We start from the raw sequence: 23,104 nt of genomic DNA, 5'->3' as shown, positions 1-23,104 counted from the left end.
GGCTACAGTTCTGATAGGAAGCACAAACTGCACGGTCATCCACATCATCATTACCACCATCATCATCATTACCATCTGCACAATCACCATGATCGTCATCGCCACCATCAGCACCACCATCTTCATCATAATCTTCATCACCATCATCACTATCACCATCATCACCGCCATCATCACTACCACCACCACCATCATCATAACTATCATCATCACCGTCACCACCATCCTCAACCTAATCATCATTGTCATCATCACTGTTACCAGCAGCAGCAACAGCAGAAGCATCACCACCTTTATCACAGTAATACCAGGGACGGTTACTGAGCACTTTACTATGTACCAGAAACCATCCTAAGCACTTCAAATGCACTGTCTTGTCAAACTCTCATCACATTCTCATGATGTTGTCCTGCTACTACCCCCCATCCTAGAGATGAGAAGACAAAGTTCTACAGCAGTTTTATAACTTGCCCACAGCCACCAGCCATAAGGCCAGTGCTGGGATTCTAACCCCAAATGCACTAACTCCAAAGGCCATGCCCATTCTAACTGCTCTGGCTCTCCTTCCCTCAAGCCGGCTCCATGGCTCTTCACCCTGAATTGCTTTAGCAATATTCCACTGGAGACCCCAGACCCCCGAATAATACCCAGCAGTGCCTCAGTCCCTGCATCTGGAAAATGGGAGTGGTGACAACAGCCTGGTCTGGGCAGAGTGTCAGATCTGAGGGACCCTATGTCGTGGGAGGGGGCAGGGTGCAGTCACTTACTAATCACCTGCTCTAGGTCAGGCAATGCTGGGCACTTCCCATACGTCTCATTTAAACTTCACCAAGCCCCGGGGGCAAGCAGGGATTAGCTTCCTATTTTACCAGTGACCCCAGATTCAAAGAGTGAGCCCAGCTGTGTAACTCCCAAGCCCTTGCTCTTTCTGTTGCCCCCAGTGCTCCCCAAACTTGAGGACAGGTCATACCTGCCACACGGCAAGGCCCCTCTGTCTGACCATGTCGGAGAAGCGGGGTCATTCACTGTACATTCACTTAGAGGGATGAATGGGCCCGGGATGTATTTGCTTTGCCTTCCCTGGGGCAGGCAGCCATTCTGGGCATGGCTCCAACCTCAGAGGAAGAGACACCAGACAACTGGAAGGGAACACACAGTCCCAGGGTTGGAATTCTCCCTGCCCAGCCTCTTCCTGGCTCTGGAGTCCAGCCGGGTACCCAGCTAGCTTATTATACAACTTCCCTTCTTTTTGAAGCTAAAACTAGCCAGATTTGAAAGGACACCTCCCCTCAAAGAAAGAAAAAGTTATGATTTTTTTTAAATTGGCCACTGAATTAAATGTGCAAATAGTGTTCCCCATCACAAAGAGAAAGTCTTTTTTTCCCCCACCTTTTATTTGCCTCCGAGGTTTCCTATTATGCCTAGGCTATAGCCATGGCCCTGATGGGACTGATCCCATGGGGTCTGAACACACGGAGAGCCCCAGTGGGGTGTGAAGGGGGTTGGGGGAAGCAGGCGGATAAAGGTGGAACCCAAGAGCAAACTGACCCGCATTACACACACACACACGTACACATGCACACACATGCACACAAACATACAACAGCAGCCCAGATTTGTTTACATATTGGCACAAGTGCAAACAAGCAGAGGCCGACAGGTGGGGAGGCCTGCACTGGCTCAGTAGCAGTCCTGCCTGACTCCCATTAGGTGACTGAGGAAAGGTTAGTCATGGTTGGGTTTGAATTCCCTGGTGAAGGAGAGAGGAAAGACGTTTCTGCAAAGAGCATGCCCTCTCGGCCTTTCCAGAAGGAGAGCCCTTGGAACAGCAAGGCAGGCCCATTTGCACACACATTAATAAAGTGAAAAGCTGTTTAGGTTGATTACTTGCTCCTCACGGAAGCTGCCGTGGTGGTTGCCAGGAGGCTGCACCCCCGGCTGAGAACTTGCCTGGTGAGACACAAAGCAGGGGCCTAATTCCCACACCAAGGGCCCATGCAGAGAGCCCCAAACGAGCTCCTGTGCCCTCCCAGAAAGCAGTGCTTTGTGCTCCGACCCTGGACCCCTCCCCACATTCACCTCCCACCACCCTTCCCCTGGCTCACCCTGCGCCAGGCCCACCCTCCTCCTCACAGATCCTCCAGTGTGTGCCAAGCTCAGTCCAGCCTCAGGACCCTTGCACATGCTTTCCAACTGCTGACATCGCTCTGCAGTCAGATCTTGCTTGATGGGCTCCATCACATCCTTCTGGTCGCTCCACGAAAGCCACCTCCTTGGCAGCACCATCTCTCATCACTGCAACTAAAACAGTGTCCCAACGATCCACTCTCTTTTTACCTTGCCTTATCTTTCTTCAAGGAGGTTGTCACTAACTGAATTACTTTGGGTTTATTCATTTATTTGCTTAGTGTCTGCCCACTGCCTCCACTAGAATGTGAGCTCTTTGAAGTCAGGGACCATATCTGTCTCAGCCCTTCTGTATGCCCAGTACCGAGAATGGCCTGGTCCATACTGGCTGCTGGATTAACATTTAATCCATTTCAAGACAAGCAAACTGAGACCTGGAGAGGCACTAGAGTCAGAAAGAGCACAGCATCCCAGTGGAGCCTGGTCCGGGCCGGGCTCAGGCATTTACTTGGGCTGTAGGCTCACTTCTCATGTTTTTCTAAACCATGTCTCACTTGCAGGAAGGGACCAACCTCACCTCTCAGTTGCTTCCCAGCTCTCAGAAACAGCTGTGTGGAGTAGATGCTCAGAGAGTCACCAAGTACATCAGCCAGGCTTTTAAGAAATTGACCAGTTCCCAGTATCATACTCAGGAGCACCCAGGGCCATGGAAAGCTACCAGACTCAAGAACAGGACACTGCCGGCCCCAGGATAAGCAACTAGCAGCAGCACTGTGGAGTACTATTAGGGCCCAAACCAACACCAGTGATAACCTCTGTCTAAGGAGTTGACCTCCACACACTTAGTTCGCATTTAACGTAGACTTTGAGCAATGATGTATAATAAGCCCAAGAACTTCCTGCAGATAAATACAAAGAAGGATCCTAAGGCAGGTCAGCAACATCCTGACACCAACTGGCAAGGGCAGGAAGAATAACAGATGCACAGAAAATGGGGTATCTTGAGGATCCAGGAGTGAAACAGGAACTCTTAGGAACACTGCGCTAAGGATGATGGTTGATTCCTAGTGAGAAAGAACTGGGGAAGGAGAATGGGCTCACTTCATTCTATGCCCATATTTTAATATGCTGAAGTTGACAGTATATAAGAGATAAGCCAGACATTGCCACTCAGCAGTCTGAAAAGTCTTATCAGCCCTGCCACAGGCAGAGCTGGCCAACGGAGAGCTTAAAAATCTGGTAATTAGTTGCCGACATTTAAGAATTAAGAGATTTCACAGTGAAGTCCAGATTTCTGCCTCCTGTTGAGACACAGGAAGCAGCAGCTGCACCAGGCCTTCACGTGGGAACCTCACTGAAGCCTGAGCATCCCCTCCAGGGAATGATGTGCCCTCCAGGTGCCCACAGGTGCTACACTCTCAGCTCTTCTCACAGCCCACCTGCTCTACACTTTAATATACCTGCCTGGAGGTCATGGGCATTCAGGTTTGTGATTTGTGTTATATCTGGCTGGCAAAGGGTGGCTTTAGCCATTCTTACCTAACCCTTTGGTTGTCTTCAAACTCTGCACGTGACAGAATTAGCCAAGAGTGGCTCTTGGGGTTGCCTGGGTTGGATGGACCCACTTGATTACTGCAGAGCCGCAAGAAAAGAGCTGATGCATGGCGCCTTCCCCCATGCTGTCAGCATGGCACTCTCTCCAGTCGGGGGCTCACCGGTGGGCACCCAATTCTCTCGCTCATAGCTCTTCCTGAGTGTGAATTTTCTCTCCAGTTAAGCTTCGCCACTCTTTGGGGGCGGGGCCTGTACCTTTCTCCCCCAAAGCACCCACTGTGAGGGGTCTGGGGGCAGGTCCCACTCTGTCTTGATGGTGGCCGACCACCGACAGTGCAGAAGGAGCTCAAAGGCTGCTCAAAGCACTGCTCCTCTGAGCCACTGACACTTCCACCCTTGACCCCAATAGCCCAGGTTGGTTCTACAATCTCAGCCAAGTACCATCCAAAGACACGAGGAAGGTATTATTATCCCAGTTAGCAGACCCGTAAACAGGCTCAAAAAGATGGCACCAACTGTGAGCTGGGGTCTCACCGTGTGCCTATTTGTTCCAACGGCAATGTCCCTTCCTCTGTGCTGTCAGCAGCCCTAGCTCCTGAAGACGCACCATCGTGTCCCCAGCTGAGCATCTAAAAGCCTCAGATTTCCTCCGGGAAGAAGGAACTAGGTGGGTACGGGAGGAAGGAGGAAAAAAAGGGGACACACTCGGGTCTTCTGCCCTGGCTCTTGTTACTGAAATTAAAGTGCTTCTAGTCCTGAATCTCCCTATGGAGAGATTCAGGGTAGGAACCCAATGCCTTCCCTCACTGCCTGCCAGTGTACCGGGGCTTTGTATATGGGGTTGGGGGATGCACGCAGGTTTCCCCTAGTAAATGTTTCCTTCGATGTTCTACTTGCATCTGCTTCTTTCTTCTCACACCTTCACACGGGTCTCCCCCAGCATCTCCTTTCTCCCCAATCTCCAGGGCTCCAACTGTGAACCACAACCCTTGTTCTTTGCTTTCTCCCTGACATCACTCATGGGTGCAGATACTGAAGACTCACGGGTAACACACCAGGGGAAGGGATACGCCACTCCACTCCCACATAGCAAACAGCTGAGAAATGAGTATTAGACCCATATTCATGACCCATCAACCATGCCCACGTCTCTCCTTCAGTCAATCGACCCAGCAGCAGGTCTCCATAAGAATCCCTAATGTCAACCACCAGCACATTTCAAACTTTGAAATGTTGACCTTGCCCAGAGTCACAAAAGATTTTATTCCTCTCAATGCCTCAGGGCCTCATATCCTTAAATTTTCTAAGACTCATCCATCTCCCCGTTGACACAATAGTGCTAGCCATGTGCTAGGCACTGTGAAGGAGGAAACAGGGAGATCTGCACCCCAGAATGTTCCCTATGCTTAATTCTTAGAGTAACCTTGTGAGTCAAGTATCATTAACTCCTTTGTACAGATAGGGAAGCAAAGCTCAGAAAGGTGCACGGTGAGGAACGGGACCGAAGCTGGACCGTGTCTGTTTGGAACTCTGCTCTTTCCCCGTCCCACTGACCACACTATAGAAGCGGCAAGTAAAGTGCCCTCAGGCTTGCTGGTGACCACAGTGTCCCCTGAAAGATGCTCTTCCGGTTACCAAGGAGAGGCACAGGCAGCCTGTCCATCCCCTCACACTCTCTGCAGGTGTGTTGGCAAAGACAGGACCGCGATGGGGCGAGAGGAATCCCTCGTTCCCCAGATGAACCGTCAGAGGTATCCAGTCCACCTTCTGGAACCCGACCCCACCTGCTCTTCAATGGCAATTATCATCGAGCCCACCATTTGTCAAATTACAGGAGGAAAATGGGCTTCCCCTTGATCTGTCAAAGGCAGCAAGTTTCCTCCTTCTCCCAGTGGCATGTAGTCGAAAAGATCTGGGCTGTGAGTCAAGGAGTTCTGAATTCCCGTCCCAGCCCTGTCACTCTATCTGTGGGAGCACAAGCAAATCTCTAAATCCCCCAGGCTCCAGAGCTCTGTGACAGCCCTTCCTTTCCAGCATTGCTGAGGAGATTCGGTGAGTTCATGGGTCTAAATAAGCGAGTTTGATAAAGGCCTGTTTTCCATCTCTCCTGCTGTTCCACATCCCCCACCTTGCCACTCTCACCCCAAAGTTGACCAAGGTCAAAACAAAGTTCAAGAGGACCTTCAAGATGGCGGAGGAGGAAGACGTGGAGATCACCTCCCTCCCCACAGATACATCAGAAATACACCTACCTACATGTGGAACAACTCCTACGCAACACCCACTGAACGCTGGCGGAAGACCTCAGACTTCCCAAAAGGCAAGAAACTCCACACGTACCTGGGTAGGGCAAAAGAAAAAAAGGAAAAAACAGAAACAAAAGAATAGGGACGGGACCTGCACCTCAGGGAGGGAGCTGTGAAGGAGGAAAAGTCTCCACACACTAGGAAGCCCCTTCACTGGCGGAGACAGGGGGTAGGTGCAGGGTAAGCCTCAGAGTCATGGAGGAGAGCGCAGCAACAGGGGTGCGGAGGGCAAAGTGGAGAAATTCCCATACAGAGGACTGGTGCCGACCAGCACTCGCCAGCCCGAGAGGCTTGTCTGCTCACCCACCGGGGTGTAGGGGATGGGAACTGAGGCTCGGGCTTCGGAGGTCAGATCCCAGGGAGAGGACTGGGGGTGGCGGCGTGAACACAGCCTGAAGGGGGCTAGTGCACCACAGCTAGCTGGGAGGGAGTCCGGGGAAAAGTCTGTAACTGCCTAAGAGGCAAGTGACCATTGTTTCGGGGTGCACAAGGAGAAGGGATTAAGAGCACCATCTAAACGAGCTCCAGAGACGGGCACGAGCCGCATCTATCAGCGCAGACCCCAGAGACGGGCATGGGATGCTAAGGCTGCTGCTGCCAACCACCAAGAAGCCTGTGTGCGAGCACAGGTCACTACCCACACCTCCCTTCCGGGGAGCCTGTGCAGGCCACCACTGCCAGGGTCCCGGGATCCAGGGACAGCTTCCCCGAGAGAACGCACGGCGCGCCTCAGGCTGGTGCAACGTCACGCCGACCTCTGCCGCCGCAGGCCTGACCCGCACTCCGCACCCCTCCCTGCCCCCGGCCTTAGTGAGCCAGAGCCCCCAAAGCAGCTGCTCCTTTAACCCCCTCCTGTCTGGGCAAGGAAAAGACGCCCTCCGGCGACCTACACGCAGAGGCAGGGCCAAATACAAAGCAGAACCCCGGGAGCTGTGCGAACAAAGAAGAGAAAGGGAAATCTCACCCAGCAGCCTCAGGAGCAGCAGATTAAATCCACACAATCAACTTGATGCACCCTGCATCTGTGGAATACCTGAATAGACAAAGAATCATCCCAAAATTGAGGAGGTGGACTTTGGGAGCAACTGTAGACTTGGGCTTTGCTTTCTGTGTCTAATTTGTTTCTGGCTTTATGTTTACCTTAGTTTAGTGTTTAGAGCTTATTAGCATTGGTAGGTTTGTTTACTGATTTGGCTGCTCTCTTCCTTTATATATATTTTTTTCCTTTTTCTCATTTTGTGAGTGTGTATGCTTCTTTGTTTGATTTTGTCTGTATAGGTTTACTTTTACCATTTGTTCCAGGGTTCTATCTGTTCATTTTTTGTTTTTGTTTTTAGTACACTTTTTAGTGCTTGATATCATTGGTGGATCTGTTTATTGGTTTGGTTGCTCTCTTCTTTCTTTTTTTTTAATTACTTCTTTTAATTTTAGTAATTTTTTTTATTTTTTATTTTAATAACTTTTTTGTTCTTTCTTTTTCTTTTCTCCCTTTTCTTCTGAGCCGTGTGGCTGACAGGATCTTGGTGCTCCAACCAGGTGTCAGGCCTGAGCCTCTGAGGCGGGAGAGCCGAGTTCAGGATGTCGGTCCACCAGAGACCTCCTGGGCCCACATAATATCAATCGGCAAGAGCACTCCTAGAGATCTCCATCTCAACGCTAAGACCCAGCTCCACTCAATGACCAGTAAGCTCCAGTGCTCGATACCCCATGCCAAACGACTGGCAAGACAGGAACACAACCCCACCCATTAGCAGAGAGGCTGCCTGAAATCATAATAAATTCACAGACACCCCAAAACACACCACTGGACGTGGTCCTGCCCACCAGAATGACAAGATCCAGCCTCATCCGTCAGAACAGAGGCAACAGTCCCCTCCACCAGGAAGCCTACACAACTCACTGAACCAACTTTAGCCACTGAGGACAGACACCAAAAACAACGGGAACTACGAACCTGCAGCCTGCGAAAAGAAGACCCCAAACACAGTAAATTAGGCAAAATAAGAAGACAGAGAAATACACAGCAGAGGAAGGAACAAGGTAAAAAACCCACCAGACCAAACAAATGAAAAAGAAATAGGCAGGCTACCTGAAAAATAATTCAGAGTAATGATAGGAAAGATGATCCAAAATCTTGGAAAGAGAATGGAGAAAATACAAGAAAGGTTTTAACAAGGACCTAGAAGAACTAAAGAGCAAACAATGATGAACAACACAATAAATGAAATTAAAAACTCTCTAGAAGGAATCAGTAGCAGAATAACTGAGGCAGAAGAACGGATAAGTGACCTGGAAGATAAAATAGTGGAAATAACTACCGCAGAGCAGAATAAAGAAAAAAGAATGAAAAGAATTGAGGACAGTCTCAGAGACCTCTGAGACAACAGTAAACACAACATTCGAATTATAGGGGTCCCAGAAGAAGAGAAAAAGAAAGGGCCTGAGAAAATATTTGAAGACATTATAGTTGAAAACTTCCCTAATATGGGAAAGGAAATAGTCAATCAAGTCCAAAGCACAGAGAGTCCCATACAGGATAAATCCAAGGAGAAATACGCCAACACACATATTAATCAAACTATCAAAAATTAAATACAAAGAAAAAATATTAAAAGAAGCAGGGAAAAGCAACAAATAACATACAAGGGAATCCCCATAAGGTTAACAGCTGATCTTTCAGCAGAAACCCTGCAAGCCAGAAGAAAGTGGCAGGACATATTTAAAGTGATGAAAGGGAAAAACCTACAACCACGATTACTCTACACAGCAAGGATCTTTAACACCCCACTTTTACCAATGGACAAATCATCCAAAATGAAAATAAATAAGGAAACACAAGCTTTAAATGATACATTAAACAAGAGGGACTTAATTGATATTTATAGGACATTCCATCCAAAAACAACAGAATACACATTTTTCTCAAGTGCTCATGGAACATTCTCCAGGATAGATCATATCTTGGGTCACAAATCAAGCCTTCGTAAATTTAAGAAAATTGAAATCGTCTCAGGTATCTTTTCCAACCGCAACGCTATGAGACTACATATCAATTACAGGAAAAAAAAAACTGTAAAAAATACAAACACAGGGAGGCTAAACAATATGCTACTAAATAACCAAGAGATCACTGAAGAAATCAAAGAGGAAATCAAGAAATATCTAGAACCTAATGACAATGAAAACACGATGACCCAAAACCTATGTGATGCAGCAAAAGCAGTTCTAAGAGGGAACTTTACAGCAATACAATTCTACCTCAAGAAACAATAAAAATCTCAAACAAACAACCTAACCTTACACCTAAAGCAATTAGAGAAAGAAGAACAAAAAAAACACAAAGTTAGCAGAAGGAAAGAAATCACAAAGATCAGATCAGAAATAAATGAAAAAGAAATGAAGGAAACAACAGCAAAGATCAATAAAACTAAAACCTGGTTCTTTGAGAAGATAAAAAAAATTGATAAACCACTATCCAGACTCATCAAAAAAAAAAAGGGAGAAGACTCAAGTGAGCAGAATTAGAAACGAAAAAGGAAAAGTAACAACTGACACTGCAGAAATATGAAGGATCATGAGAGATTACTACAAGCAACTACATGCCAGTAAAACGGACAACCTGGAAGAAATGGACAATTTCCTAGAAAAGCACAACCTTCCGAGACTGAGCCAGGAAGAACTAGAAAATATAAACAGACCAATCACAAGCACTGATATTGAAACTGTGATTAAAAATCTTCCAACAAACCAAAGCCCCGGACCAGATGGCTTCACAGGCAAATTCCATCAAACATTTAGAGAAGAGCTAACACCTATCCTTCTCAAACTCTTCCAAACTATAGCAGAGGGAGGAACACTCCCAAACTCATTCTATGAGGCCACCATCACCCTGATACCAAAACCAGAAAAAGATGTCACAAAAAAAGAAAACTACAGGCCAGTATCACTGATGAACATAGATGCAAAAATCCTAAACAAAATACTAGCAAACAGAATCCAACAGCACATTAAAAGGATCATACACCATGATTAAGCAGAGTTTCTCCCAGGAATGCAAGGATTCTTCAATAAACACAAATCAATCAATGTGATACACCACATTAACAAATTGAAGGATAAAAACCATATGATCATCTCAATAGATGCAGAAAAAGCTTTCCACAAAATTCAACACCACTTATGATAAAAAAAACCCTCCAGAGAGTAGGCATAGAGGGAACTTTCCTCAACATAATAAAGGCCATATATGACAAACCCTCAGCCAACATCGTTCTCAATGGTGAAAAGCTGAAAAGATTTCCACTAAGATCAGGGACAAGACAAGTTTGCCCACTCCTTCCACTATTACTCAACATAGTTATGGAAGTTTTAGCCCCAGCAATCAGAGAAGAAGAAAAAATGAAAGGAATCCAAATCAGAAAAGAAGTAAAACTGCCACTGTTTGCAGATGACATGATACTCTACATAGAGAATCCTAAAGATGCTACCAGAAAACTGCTAGAGCTAATCAATGAATTTGGTAAAGTAGCAGGATACAAAATTAATGCACAGAAATCTCTTGCATTCCTGTACACTAATGATGAAAAACCTGAAAGAGAAATTAAGGAAGCACTCCCATTTACCACTGCAACAAAAAGAATAAGATACCTAGGAATAAACCTCCCTAAGGAGACAAAAGACCTGTATGCAGAAAACTATAAGACACTGATGAAAGAAATTAAAAATGATACAAACAGATGGAGAGACATACCATGTTCTTGGATTGGAAGAAATCAACATTATGAAAATGTCTATACTACCCAAAGCAATCTACAGATTCAATGCAATCTCTATCAAACTACCAATGGCATTTTTCACAGAACTATAACAAAACATTTCATAATTTGTATGGAGACACAAAAGACCCCTAATAGCCAAAGCAATCTTGAGAAAGAAAAATGGAGCTGGAGGAATCAGGCTCCCTGACTTCAGACTATACTACAAAGCTACAGTAATCAAGACAGTATGGGACTGGCACAAAAACAGAAATATAGCTCAATGGAACAGGATAGAAAGCCCAGAGATAAACCCACACACATATGATCACCTTATCTTTGATAAAGGAGGCAAGAATATACAATGGAGGAAAGACAGCCTCTACAATAAGTGGTGCTGGGAAGACTGGACAGCTACATGTAAAAGAATGAATGTAGAACACCCCCTAACACCATACTCAAAATAAACTCAAAATGGATTAAAGACCTAAATGGAAGGCCAGACACTAACAAACTCTTAGAGGAAAACATAGGCAGAACACTCTATGACATAAATCACATCAAGATCCTTTTTGACCCACCTCTTCGAGAAAGGGAAATAAAAACAAAAATAAGTAAATTGGACCTAATGAAATTTAAAAGTTTTTGCATATCAAAGGAAACCATAAACAAGATGAAAATACAACCCTCAGAATGGGAGAAAATATTTGCAAACAAAGCAACTGACAGAATTAATCTCCAAAATAAATAAGCAGCTCATGAAGCTCAATATCAAAAAGACAAACAACCCAATCCAAAAATGGGCAGAAGACCTAAACACACATTTCTCCAAAGAAGATATACAGATTGCCAGCAAACACATGAAAGAATGCTCAACATCACTAATCATTAGAGGAATGCAAATCAAAACTACACTAAGGGGACTTCCCTGGTGGCGAAGTGGTTAAGAATCCGCCTGCCAATGCAGGGGTCATCGGTTCAAACCCTGGTCCAGGAAGATCCCACATGCCATGGGGCAACTAAGCCCATGCACCACAACTACTGAGTCTGCGCTCTAGAGCCCACAAGCCACAACTATTGATCCCGCGAGCCACAACTATTGAGCCCACGTGCCACAACTACTGAAGCCCGTGCACATAAAGCCCGTGCTCCGCAATAAGAGAAGCCACCGCAAGGAGAAGCCCATGCACCACAGCGAAGAGTAGCCCCCACTCACCACAACTAGAGAAAGCCCACACGCAGCAACGAAGACCCAACGCAGCCAAAACTAAATAAATAAATTTATTAAAAGAAAACAAAAACAAAAACTACAATGAGGTATCACCTCACACTGGTCAGAATGGCCATCATAAAAAGTCTACAAACAATAAATGCTGGAGAGGGTGTGGAGAAAAGGAAACCCTCCTGCACTGTTGGTGGGAATGTAAATTGATACAGCCACTACGGAGAACAGTATGGAGGTTCCTTAAGAAACTAAAAATAGAACTACCAAACGACCCAGCAATCCCACTACTGGGCATATACCCTGAGAAAACCATAATTCAAAAAGTCATGTACCACAATGTTCATTGAAGCACTATTTACAATAGCCAGGACATGGAAGCAACCTAAGTGTCCATCAACAGCAGAATAGATAAAGAAGATGTAGCACATATATACAATGGAATATTACTCAGCCATAAAAAGAAACGAAATTGAGTTATTTGTAGTGAGGTAGATGGACCTAGACTCTGTCATATAGAGTGAAGTAAGTCAGAAAGAGAAAAACAAATACCGTATGCTAACACGTATATATGGAATCTAAAAAAAAAAAAAAAAAAAAGGTTCTGAAGAACGTAGGGGCAGGACATGAATAAAGATGCAGACGTAGACAATGGACTTGAGGACACAGGGAGGGGGAAGAGTAAGCTGGGATGAAGTGAGAGAGTGGCATGGACATATATACACTACCAAATGTAAAATAGCTAGCTAGTGGGAAGCAGCCGCACAGCATAGGGAGATCAGCTGGGTGCTGTGTGACCACCTCGAGGGGTGGGATAGGGAGGGTTGGAGGGAGCTACAAGAGGGAGGGGACATGGGGATATATGTATACATATAGCTAATTCACTTTGTTATACAGCAGAAATTAACACACCACTGTAAAGCAATTATACTCCAATAAAGGTGTCAAAAAAAACACAAAAAAACGAAGTTCAAGAAAGGAGGCATATGGCCCCTGTCACCCACAGACCTTCCTCCCAGGAAGCCCATCTGGGAATGGTAAACAGATTACAAAGTGGCCCCATCCACCTTGGCCCCATCCAAACTCACCATCCTTTACTGTTTCCACTCCCTTTGCCATGTAGCCTTGCAGTTCCCCCTAGAGGAATTGCCCCAGCGTCTCCTTCGCCTGGCCCTTAAATCCAGGCTCGTGGCTTGCTTTGGCCAAGAGATCATGGCAGAAGCCATGATGCACCAGGTCTGAACCTAGGCCTTGAGCAGCCCTGAGCACTTACATATGCTCTCTTGAAACTCTGCTGGTGCCCAGTGAATAGGTGTGGGCTAGCAACTGGTGATGAGAGACCCGAGGCCGGGTCACCAGTCCTCAACTCACAGCCAGCCCACCACCATCCTAACCGGCCAGCCCCAGCTAACGGCCAGTTGACCACAGACGAATGAGCAAGCCCAGACAAGATCAGTCGCATCTGACCCAGGTCTGCTGACCAGGAGACTCATTACTATGAGTATTATTGTTTCACGACACTGAGTTTGGGGATGGTTTGTGGCGCTGCACCAGCTAACTGAGGCAGAGGCCTTCTATTCTCCAAGCCGACTGGCAGCTTGGACGCAAAAGGCAGACTACCAAGGCCAAGTTCCTGCTGGTACCAAGCGAGGGCCCCATTTGATAGCATGCAGAGGATGGTACCAGATACGGGCTGCACGGCACAGACAGCGTCTGTGAGATGAATCCGCGCCAAACGGGATCACGTGGCCTCAACTCTGCCTCCCTTTAACACCCCAGCCTTCCCGTGGCTTCCCGCAGTGCCCAGGAAATTCTGCTCCTTTCCCACTGGGCTCCCCACCCAGCCCTTCAATCAACAAAGGGCTGACTCACCACTTCAGGGGAAGCCTCCCCAAGCTGAACACCCTTAGGGATCCAGAAGCAGAAAGGGTAATTGAGTCATTCCACTGCTGCAGGCCGTTTCCCTTTGTAAATGCCTATGTCCCATGCCTGCCGCCTCCCCAGCCCCAGGGGCTACCTGCTAATAAGCCACAGAGACCCCTGCAGGGAGGAACTGACACTCTGCTGGCTATTTAACGGTCCACAGAGGAAGAAAAGAACACCAGGTATCTCCAGGCCCATGCGTCAGGTTCAAGATCCCTCTCTTCACCCCCAGAAAGGAGCAGACAGGCCTCCCAGACAGCTGAGTAAGGCTTCCCTGAGCACCAGGAATGGTGTGGCAGATTCCAAATGCAACCTGAAATAGAAACAGCACTCAAACAGCAAACGAACTCCAGAAGGTCCAGCCACATTCAAGCATTTCCCTCGAGGAAAGGTTGGATGCTCCTTTGAAATTTAAAAACCAAACATTTCATTCTTTCAAAACAATCTCTTATTCAGGTGCCCCTGCTTGGCCTGAACCTTAAGAATGTGTTTACTCTGTGCCCACTGCGTAACTGAGCGTGCAGAGAGAATATCTGCCTGGGGCAGGAGTCAGGGCTCCTGGGAGTCTGCCTTGCATCCATCCCTTTGAAAACCATCATCCACAGGCTCCAAAAAGGCCATTAACAAAGATGAATATGTCCCAGTCCCAGCTCCCGGCCTCACATGCTCCTAGGTTCCATGGGGAGAGAGACAAACACGCTCACAGCACAGTGGGGGCTGGCTGCGGGCCCTGCGGTGAGGGTGACCATGGAGGTATGCCCAGGGTGCTGCAGTGCCCTGCAAGCCCTCAATGGCTTTCCCAGGGTGTGTTGCAGCAGAAATAGAAATGAAGTTTTCCCTCTCCTGAGAACAAGGAAAACAAAGAGAACAGTGAACAGGCTAAAGAAGAAACATAATCTAGCCTGAAAGAGTTAATCACTCCTAGTTGTTTGTTTTTTTTTTAACTGTTACTAATCTGTAACTAAAGTTGTACTTCACAAAGCTAACCTATTACTCTTTAACACTATGTGAATTACATCCTGCACTCCCTTGTCGCAAATCACCCCTTGTAGCAAATCACCCCTTGTAGCATTTGCATTTCAGAAAAAAAGGTCGAGACAAACGGACCCAATTACTGGGCCGCCTGATGCCAGCTGTGACTGTTTTGAAATAATGCAGGAAGACGAAGAATGCAAGACCTTCACTACTTTGATGTTTATCATATACCCCGGACTGTGAGCCCCACATATAAAATCTTCTCTGATTCCCGAAGGAGTAGGGGGGCACAGTTCTTGAGGCGCTAGCCTGCTGTGTGTTCCCTTCTGCCTGGCAGAAAAATAAAGCCATCTCTCTCTTCCTCCAAAATCTCTGTCTCCGTATTTCTGTTTGGCATCAGTGCACAGAGAAGCCGAGATTTCGGCAACAGGTGCACAGGGTTCAGAAGGATAAGAGGGGTATGGGAACAGAGAAGCGAGGAGACAGTGACCTGGACACAGGCTCTGGGAGGACAGCTGTCTGCTCCCTTCCCCGTCTCAGCCAGGTCCCAAATTCCAGCTGCCTTGAGCATCGCAGAGCTCCAAACCTGCCAGAACAAACTCTACTGAATATCTCTTCCTCCTGAGCTCATTTCTAAAGGGAAAAAAAAGAATTTCTCAGACTCGTTGTACTTTTGCTAAACTACTAAGGCTTTAAAATCCGTAAACAGTAGGATATAATTAAATGCAAATGCAGGGCCACATTTAAAACTTAATCTTCTATAATTAATTAGTAATTTTAAACATTCTGACAAATGATACTTAAATGGCACAGAATTATCCTAGCTCTGAGTGATAAAGTCATCTGCTGAAGATTTACCATGTTGGAGTGAGAAATATTTGCATGTATCATGTGGGACAACAGAACATTGCAATCACTTAATTACCTTTGCTATGAATGTATTTAAAAGCACAGTCTTTATATTCAAATTGTAGGAGCAAACTCACTCACTGCAGCAAACTCTGAGAAGCAACTGATTCGGAGCCAGGCGCTAACCCTGGCTGTGCTTCTAATAAAGATTAAATTGGCCTCCAGCCACACCCCTTGCCTGGGAAGCCAGTCCAGGTTGGGGTGGGGAGGGATGCTTGGAAGTGGCCCTGTCCACCTTTGTCCCTTCACATTCACCTACTCCCCCCAGCCTGGGTGAACGATGACCCCCACTCCCAGAGCAATGGGGAGCTATCCTCCGAACAGGCTCCCTTCCTGTTCTTTCTCTCATCCTTCTCGGTACAGAAGAGATCCCTGGTATCATTCTAACCACAGAGGCAAAAGCCATCAGCTGCAACTGTCACTCGGTGCTGCTATTTCTTTCCCAACATTGCAATGCCTTCTCCAGACTGCTCTGCCATCAGCAGTGCCTTTCAGGGTGTGTGTGTGTGTGTGTGTGTGTGCGCGCGTGCACACGTATGTGTGTGTATCAGTGCCTCTTAGGCTGTGCTAGTCTGAGGGTCTGCTTGTACCAGAGTATGTGGCTGGTTGGTGGTCTCACTGTATCAGCCTGTATCCGTGTGTACGTCCGTGTGTGTGTGTGTGTGTGTGTGTGTGTGTGTGTGTCCAGTCTCCCACACCTGCCTGCATTGCGGCTTATTGCCAGCCCTCTCCCAACCCACTCACCTCCCTGCACACTGCTCTCCCCTGTGGTACCTCGTGCCACCTGCAGGAAGAGCTCACCCCATTCGCTAACCGAGGAAGCAACACCAGGCCAAAGGCAGGGTTCTGAAGCCAACTTAAGCCTTCCAAGGAGCAGAAGTTTCAAGACCAAAGCCCTTGCTGATGGGCTGGCCAAGGACCTGATGACCAACCAAAACAAGGCAACTGAGGAATATACAAGAAAACGTAGCTTTCTATTGGAAGAAACATAAAATATCCACTCATCCTTCCCTCAACAGCCGCTGCGGGCCAAGACTTGTGCTGCTCTTGGAAGATAAAACAGTGGACACCACGCAGTCCCTGCCCTTGAGGGGGTCACACTCCCGTGGGAGGGACAGGCTGCACAGGGCTGGACAGCGCTCGGACTGCAGGGCAGGGACAGGGCACGGTGTCTGCCTCATGAACCGTCAGCAAGCAGTGGCAATTCTTCTCCATAAATGCTTAAAATAGCTTAATTTTTCTACTTTTTCCAGTAAAACAAAACAGACTGGGAGGGAGAGGAGAGAAAGAAAGAAAGAGGATACAAAAGGAAAGAGAGAAGCACAAGTACAGCTAGAGACAGAAGCACAGAAATAACGAATGAGAGCTGAAAGGACAAAGTCCTGGAGTCCCCCCTCTCTGCACACCTCCAGAGGAGGCTCTGGTGGGTGAGAGCCCTGAGGCGCCCCCTCTCGGCCACCACGGCGAGTGCCCAGCAGGACCACAGCCATGGTGTAGCCACAATGTTCGACACCATGGCAGGTCCCCAGGAGAAGGCACCACCACTGTGTTCCCAGCCAGTACTTGGTATGGTTCCTGGTCCATAGTAGACACCCAATCTGTACTGGCTGCATGGATGACTGGGTGGGTGGATGGATAGATAGACTGAAGGACTGATGCATGAACACACAAATGGATGGATGGACAGACGGATGGACACACAGACACATGGACAGCTGATGAACGGATGGATAGACTCTCCTTCAGGAAGATGAGATGAAGCCCGGGGCCAAAATGGACTGTGGACTGGAGGGCTCCCCATCAAACCTGACCTGGAGAAGAAATAACAGTGAGATGTACACACCCCTCAACAGCTGGGGCTGTGGTTTTGGAGGCCACTGTAGACTATTAACCTCGAAGACCCTGAAAAAAACAAACCAAGGACAAACCGGTCCCGAAGTTTGGATTCCCCACCCCTGGAATAGGGAACCCCTTCCTGCTGCCATCCCAGCCTCAGCCCCACCACTCCCCACCCTGCACACCCACTGCAGCAACCTCACCACACACAGCCCTGAAGATCCTAGGGCTCTCCAGAGCCCTGTCTCCAGCCTCACCTTGACCATGAGGTTAATCAAAGTTCATCCCTATAGACCCAGACCAGTGTCACCTACTCCAGGGAGGGTCCCTGACCCCCTTGGCCACCCCATCTCTCCCGGACCAGAGGACATGGCTCCATCCTCGGTGCTCTCACAGGACCTGGTCCACACCTCTGCTTTTATAGGTGAAGGGGTCTGTCTTCCCCACCAAGCTGGGAGCCCCAAGAGAGCAGAGACAGTAGCCTTAGTGCCCGGCATAGAACTTAGCACAGCACTCGGGCTCATTAAATGCTGGACAAATGAAAGAAGGAACTCCTGAACAGAGGGGAGGTGGTTCCATCAGCCAGCAAGACCCCTGGCCTCAGCCCCTCTCAGCAGCTGTCACCTTGATCACTTTAGGACTTCCACAGTCCTGGAGTGAGTGAGGAGAGGACACTGACATTCCCACCTCCCCTGGCTGGTTTGGGCTGACAGGCTACATGAGTATAGCATCATAGATGGCTGTCCCCATCCACTAAATCCCCACTTGGCAGACAATGGTCCAGACAAGAACCAAGGCCCAGCTCAGGATAGGATGCATCCAACTCAGTCCCAATTAGGGGTGACTGGAAGGTGCCTCACTCCGAAAGTCCCAGTGCCGAGCCCATGCAAGGCTTCCCTCCATGGCCTGTGCCCTCACAGCCCCCCAAGGGCAGCACCCTGGGGGGCTCCAAGTCTGGAACCAGGAGACGGGAGTTCTGTCACCACTGAGCCCAGTCTCCCCAAGGGGGGCCTTTTAAAGGTAATGCATTGATGCGGTGATAATATTAACACTGTGATAAAAAGAGGTCTCGGAGGAGGCAATGTGGATTCAAGACTGAGTGATAAAAGCTGAGGGGAGCTTGAGGCAGGGCCCGTTGTATGAGCCCACAGGGCCCCCCAAGCAGATCCCAGTGCCTCAGCGTACAGCACACCCCTCTTCTCACCCACCGTCTAGGCTAGACTCCCCAAGCCCACAACCCCTGGCAAGGGCAGCCCCTTGCAAAGTGGGATCACAGAGAAGCCAGCGGTGCATGGGCCCCCAGGCCGAGCCCCACGCACACCCCCAGTGACTGAGTGGACCTCCCAGCACAGCATATGAACAGCCTGGCAGGTCCCAGACAGCCATGTCCATGTCATGTAGAATTTGTCATTAACGACAGCGAAAGCACCGGCCTTCCCAACAGATTCACATGCAGCAAAATGTAAACAATTCAAGTAGAACTATCTTCCTCCCTCACTCCCATCAGCCAGGCTTTTTGAGTGGGAAAGGGGAGGAGGTACAGCTAGGAGTACCACATAACCCAGTCCTACTGGAACTTGTCCATACCAGGCCTGATCGGACACAATACCTACGTGTCATCAGTAGCGGTGGGGCTCTGAGGCCATTCACTTCCCCACACCAATGTTTTGTGTTTCATAAAATTCAGGACATGTCCTGGCAGTGGGTCACCCTTGTGAACATCCTCTGTCCTTGTCACAACAAAGAAGAGGTTGGGTTACTCTTCTCAAAAAGCCCAAGCAATGCCTGCGTGCAGTGAACAAAGGTTTTGTTCTGGGATTGGCATCTCCGAGTCTCTCCTGGAGGACCTGCTGGGCTGGCCAGCCATACAGGACACATTCACCTCCAGAATCCAGGCTCCTTCCCCTACCACGCTTAACAGATGCAGTAAAATTCTTTGAGCATAAACACCCTAAAAACCTTTGCCAGATGCTGGACAGAGGCAACTGAATTATACCTTCCCCCATGAAACCAGCATGGCCCTGTTTTACCCAGTACAGTAACTCCTATGCTTGTCTTTTCCATACAGGCAGACCTCAGAGATATCGTCAGTTTGGTTCCAGACCACCGCAATAAAGCGAATAGTGCAATAAAGCAATTCACGTGAATTTTTTGGTTTCCCAGTACATATAAAAGTTATGTTTATGCTATACTGTAGCCTATTAAGTGTGCAATAGATTATGTCTCAAAAAACAAAGTACATATCCTAATTAAAAAATACTTTATTGCTAAAAACTACTAAGCATCATCTGACAACAGAGGGTTGCCACAAACCTTCAACTGGCGAAAGACACCGTAATAAGGCGAGATGGGCCCGTAACATGGCACAGAGGGGCTCTGGAGTGGGTCATTCTGGACTTGAGTCCTGTTCAAACCCCAGGTGGCTGCTTGCATGACCTTAAGCAAGGCATTTAAGTTCTTCAGCTCCGGTTGCTTCATTTTCAAAGTGTTAGGATTAGAGAAGGCACACAGAGGGCCAGGCCCATGGCGGGCACCCAGGAAATGATGGTACCCTCCCTCCTCCTGATAGCAGGCACGTGGGGCCAGAAACCAAGACTCCGAGCAAGCTGGAGCTGGAAGCAATGAAGCCCAGGTGCTGTCCTCCTCTACAATCTCTGGCCACCCCTCCCAGGGTCTTGTCATTCTTGCCTCACATTAAGAGCAGCCACTCCAGGGGACTTCCCTGGCGGTCCAGTGGTTAGGACTCCGCGATTCCAACGCCAGGGGCCCGGGTTTGATCCCTTGTCGGGGAACTAAGAGGTTGCACCGCGAGGTGCAGGCAAAAACAAGAGGAGCCGCTCCAGGGGCAACCCCAGCTCCACAGCACCCAGCAAAGCAAAGGCTTTGCGAACACGGTCTGGGAGATCAGGAAGGCAACCGGCCAAGGCCAAGCCAAGTGTATCCAACACTGCAGGAATTTGCATAATTAACCACTTGGAAAGAATACCTTTAGGCCAGTCTTGGTTATGTGTTAAATCCTTGCAGGGCCTAGAAACAGGGCAAGAGCTGAATTCATCTGGAAGGGAAATGACGAATGTGAACAGTGAACAAGCACGGATTATTCTCGAGAAGCTATGTGTCCGTCACCGCCTCCATCCCTACTTTCAGATGCAGACACTGAGGTTACAGAGGTGAGGCAAATGACCCAAGGTCACACACAGAGCAAGTGGGGGAGCTGGACTCGACCCCAAAGTTGCTTACATCCAAAACCAACATTCAGCAGAGCAGTAGCCGGGAGGAAAGGAAGCAAGGAGAGGAGGCGAGGGATTGGTGAGGAGAGGGGAGGGCAGGGGCCCGGCGACACTTAGCAGACACCAGCCCCAGAGCAGACTCCACCGGCCTTTTAGCAAGGAGAAAAGCTTTCCTAGGAGCAGACACTGGTACGGACACTGCTGGGAACATTCTGAGAAAGCCTTGGACACATTAGCGCTAATCCTAGCCTGCCCATTACCGGCCTGGATGACTTCATACAGAGAAATGTGTTCCGGTGAAAATGCCGAGCATCGCCGGGACCTCACAGCCTGGCTGACCACCAGCGTGATCCGGGGGCCTGATTAGCCCAGAGCGGCAGGGCTGCTGGCCAACTGCACCAAATTAAGCGTTCCCAAATTTTAAGTTCTCCAGCAGCGGGCTTCATCTGGCTGCTGATGCATGAGGTAGCATTTCGAGTAATAATTAATTAGAGAATAAAGCAAGCAAGGGACATCAAATGGAATTAGTATAATTCTGCCTTTCACTTCATTTTACATTCAATCAGAGAGGGCCAACAAAGTGCCCGGGGCTGGAAAGAAAACCGCCAGGAGCATTCAGCCGCCCCCTGACTCCTTCCGGCCACCGCTGCTGCCAGGAACACCACACCCACAGCCTGTCCCCCAAAACCCACCCAGGCCGGAGAGGGACCTGCCAACTCCAGGTTGCCACCTCTTTGCCATTAGACCACCAGGGCGCACCCATCATCCGCTCATAGAGTACTTCTGGTTTTCTGTTCCCAAATTCATCGATTCTTTGTTAAACTGGTGGGTCTGACCCCTAATGAAGTTGTTTAGAAAAAAATCATTGATTATCCCAGGCACCAAAAACATAAGCACGTACACCACGTATCATTTGGTGACATGCAAACAACACCTGCTCCGGGTACTGACATAGCCCAAAGCAGAGCTGCCCACCTCTGCCAAGAGCTGGAAATTTATTTCATCCCTAGAGGCTTACACCTGTCAACAAAGAGAGGAAAATTAAATGGAAAAAAACAACGAACAACGGCCTCAATCTTGCTGCAAAAATCCCTGGCAGTGACTAATAACCAGGTTTCCCACTAGCCGCCCCCAGCCTCTCAGCATCTGGGCAGGCGTTGGGTCACCCGTCAGGGACCAGTCAGGAGTCAAGCTGTGCTGGGGTCTCCTCCTTCATGGTATGTGCTGTGGGCCCAGCATCCAAGGATCCCCACGTCCGTTTCAGCCATGCCCGAGCAGACAGTGCCTGCAGCCCACCTGAGCCAGCCCCAGGGAGCCCTGGGCAGCGCTCCTGGGCCCCAGGCCCCACCACCTACCTCGTTGATGAAGGAGTGTGCCCCCAGCGGGCTCAGCAGAAGGATGGCGCGGCGCAGTGTGTCCCGGTAGCGGTTCAGCTCCTCTGTCTTCATCGTGGTGAAGAGGCTGGTGAACACGTGGCTAACGTTCTTGTCCACCTTTTGTAAAGAGACATCAAGGCCCAGCCGCGAGGCGTGGTCCAGAAAGCTTTGGAGCCCACGGATATCTGAGCAGTGGAGAAGACGAGGGGGAGAGAAACATCTTTAAGCAGGAAGGGACCTTGGAGGGCATCTAACTCCAATGCTACCCCCTCCCATATGGGCCTTGAGCAAGGACTCAAGTCTGCCTCCATGGTCCAAAGAACAAAGGCTGGAAGACATGTATTTAGTCCCAATGTCCCTCAGCAGCATCCAGGCCCTGGGTAAGTTTCTCCCGCCATAGGCAGCACGTCCTGCCATCCAGCAGGTCCTGTGGCCACAAGTGTCCTGCATGGTAAGCTCCTTTGCTCTCCCTATTGCTTTCACCCAATGGGAGTGAAGGTTCTGGGAGTTCTGTCCTGGTTGCTACATGTGGTGGTGGTCCCTAACCCTGGACCCCTGTTCCCTCCACCTGGCTCTGCTCCTCAGGGCTATGACTCCTTGACCCTTAGTGGTGAGCTAAGGCCACTGACTGCCCTGGTCAGAGCAGGCCCAGCCTCAGTCCCTGTAACTGAACAGCCTGCACCCTCACAGCCTCCCTGAGGCTTGGGACTCTGTCTTGTTCCAGGGACTTCATTTTCCTGGATGAGCTCTCCTCCTCCACCCTCTTTCCAGCTGGGGTGATCTCACCCCAAGTCCAACGAGAACTCTGCATCCTGACTGGTTCAGGGGTGAGCAGGTGGTCCAGGATGGTCCTAGACTGAGCACCGTCCTGACACTTTGGTGGAGCACCTGG

At 48.8% G+C, this 23,104-nt stretch overlaps 1 protein-coding gene across 1 annotated transcript in view; it reads right to left on the bottom strand.

Annotated features, from left to right (window-relative positions):
- GRID1 (glutamate ionotropic receptor delta type subunit 1) overlaps window positions 1-23,104 on the bottom strand; it is a gene marked incomplete at both ends in the record, with an annotated part of 684,346 nt that overhangs the window by 463,001 nt on the left and 198,241 nt on the right. The window contains one exon of the mRNA XM_082854220.1: window positions 22,192-22,397. Within this exon, the coding sequence (XP_082710346.1) occupies window positions 22,192-22,397 (206 nt within the window). The remainder of the gene's footprint in view (window positions 1-22,191; window positions 22,398-23,104) is intronic.

The sequence above is a fragment of the Leucopleurus acutus genome (genome assembly GCF_964270905.1).
Source record: "Leucopleurus acutus genome assembly, chromosome: 14".
NCBI lineage: Eukaryota > Metazoa > Chordata > Mammalia > Artiodactyla > Delphinidae > Leucopleurus > Leucopleurus acutus.
The sequence above is the reverse complement of the archived record's forward strand: the minus strand, read 5'-3'. Positions and strand labels throughout refer to the sequence as shown.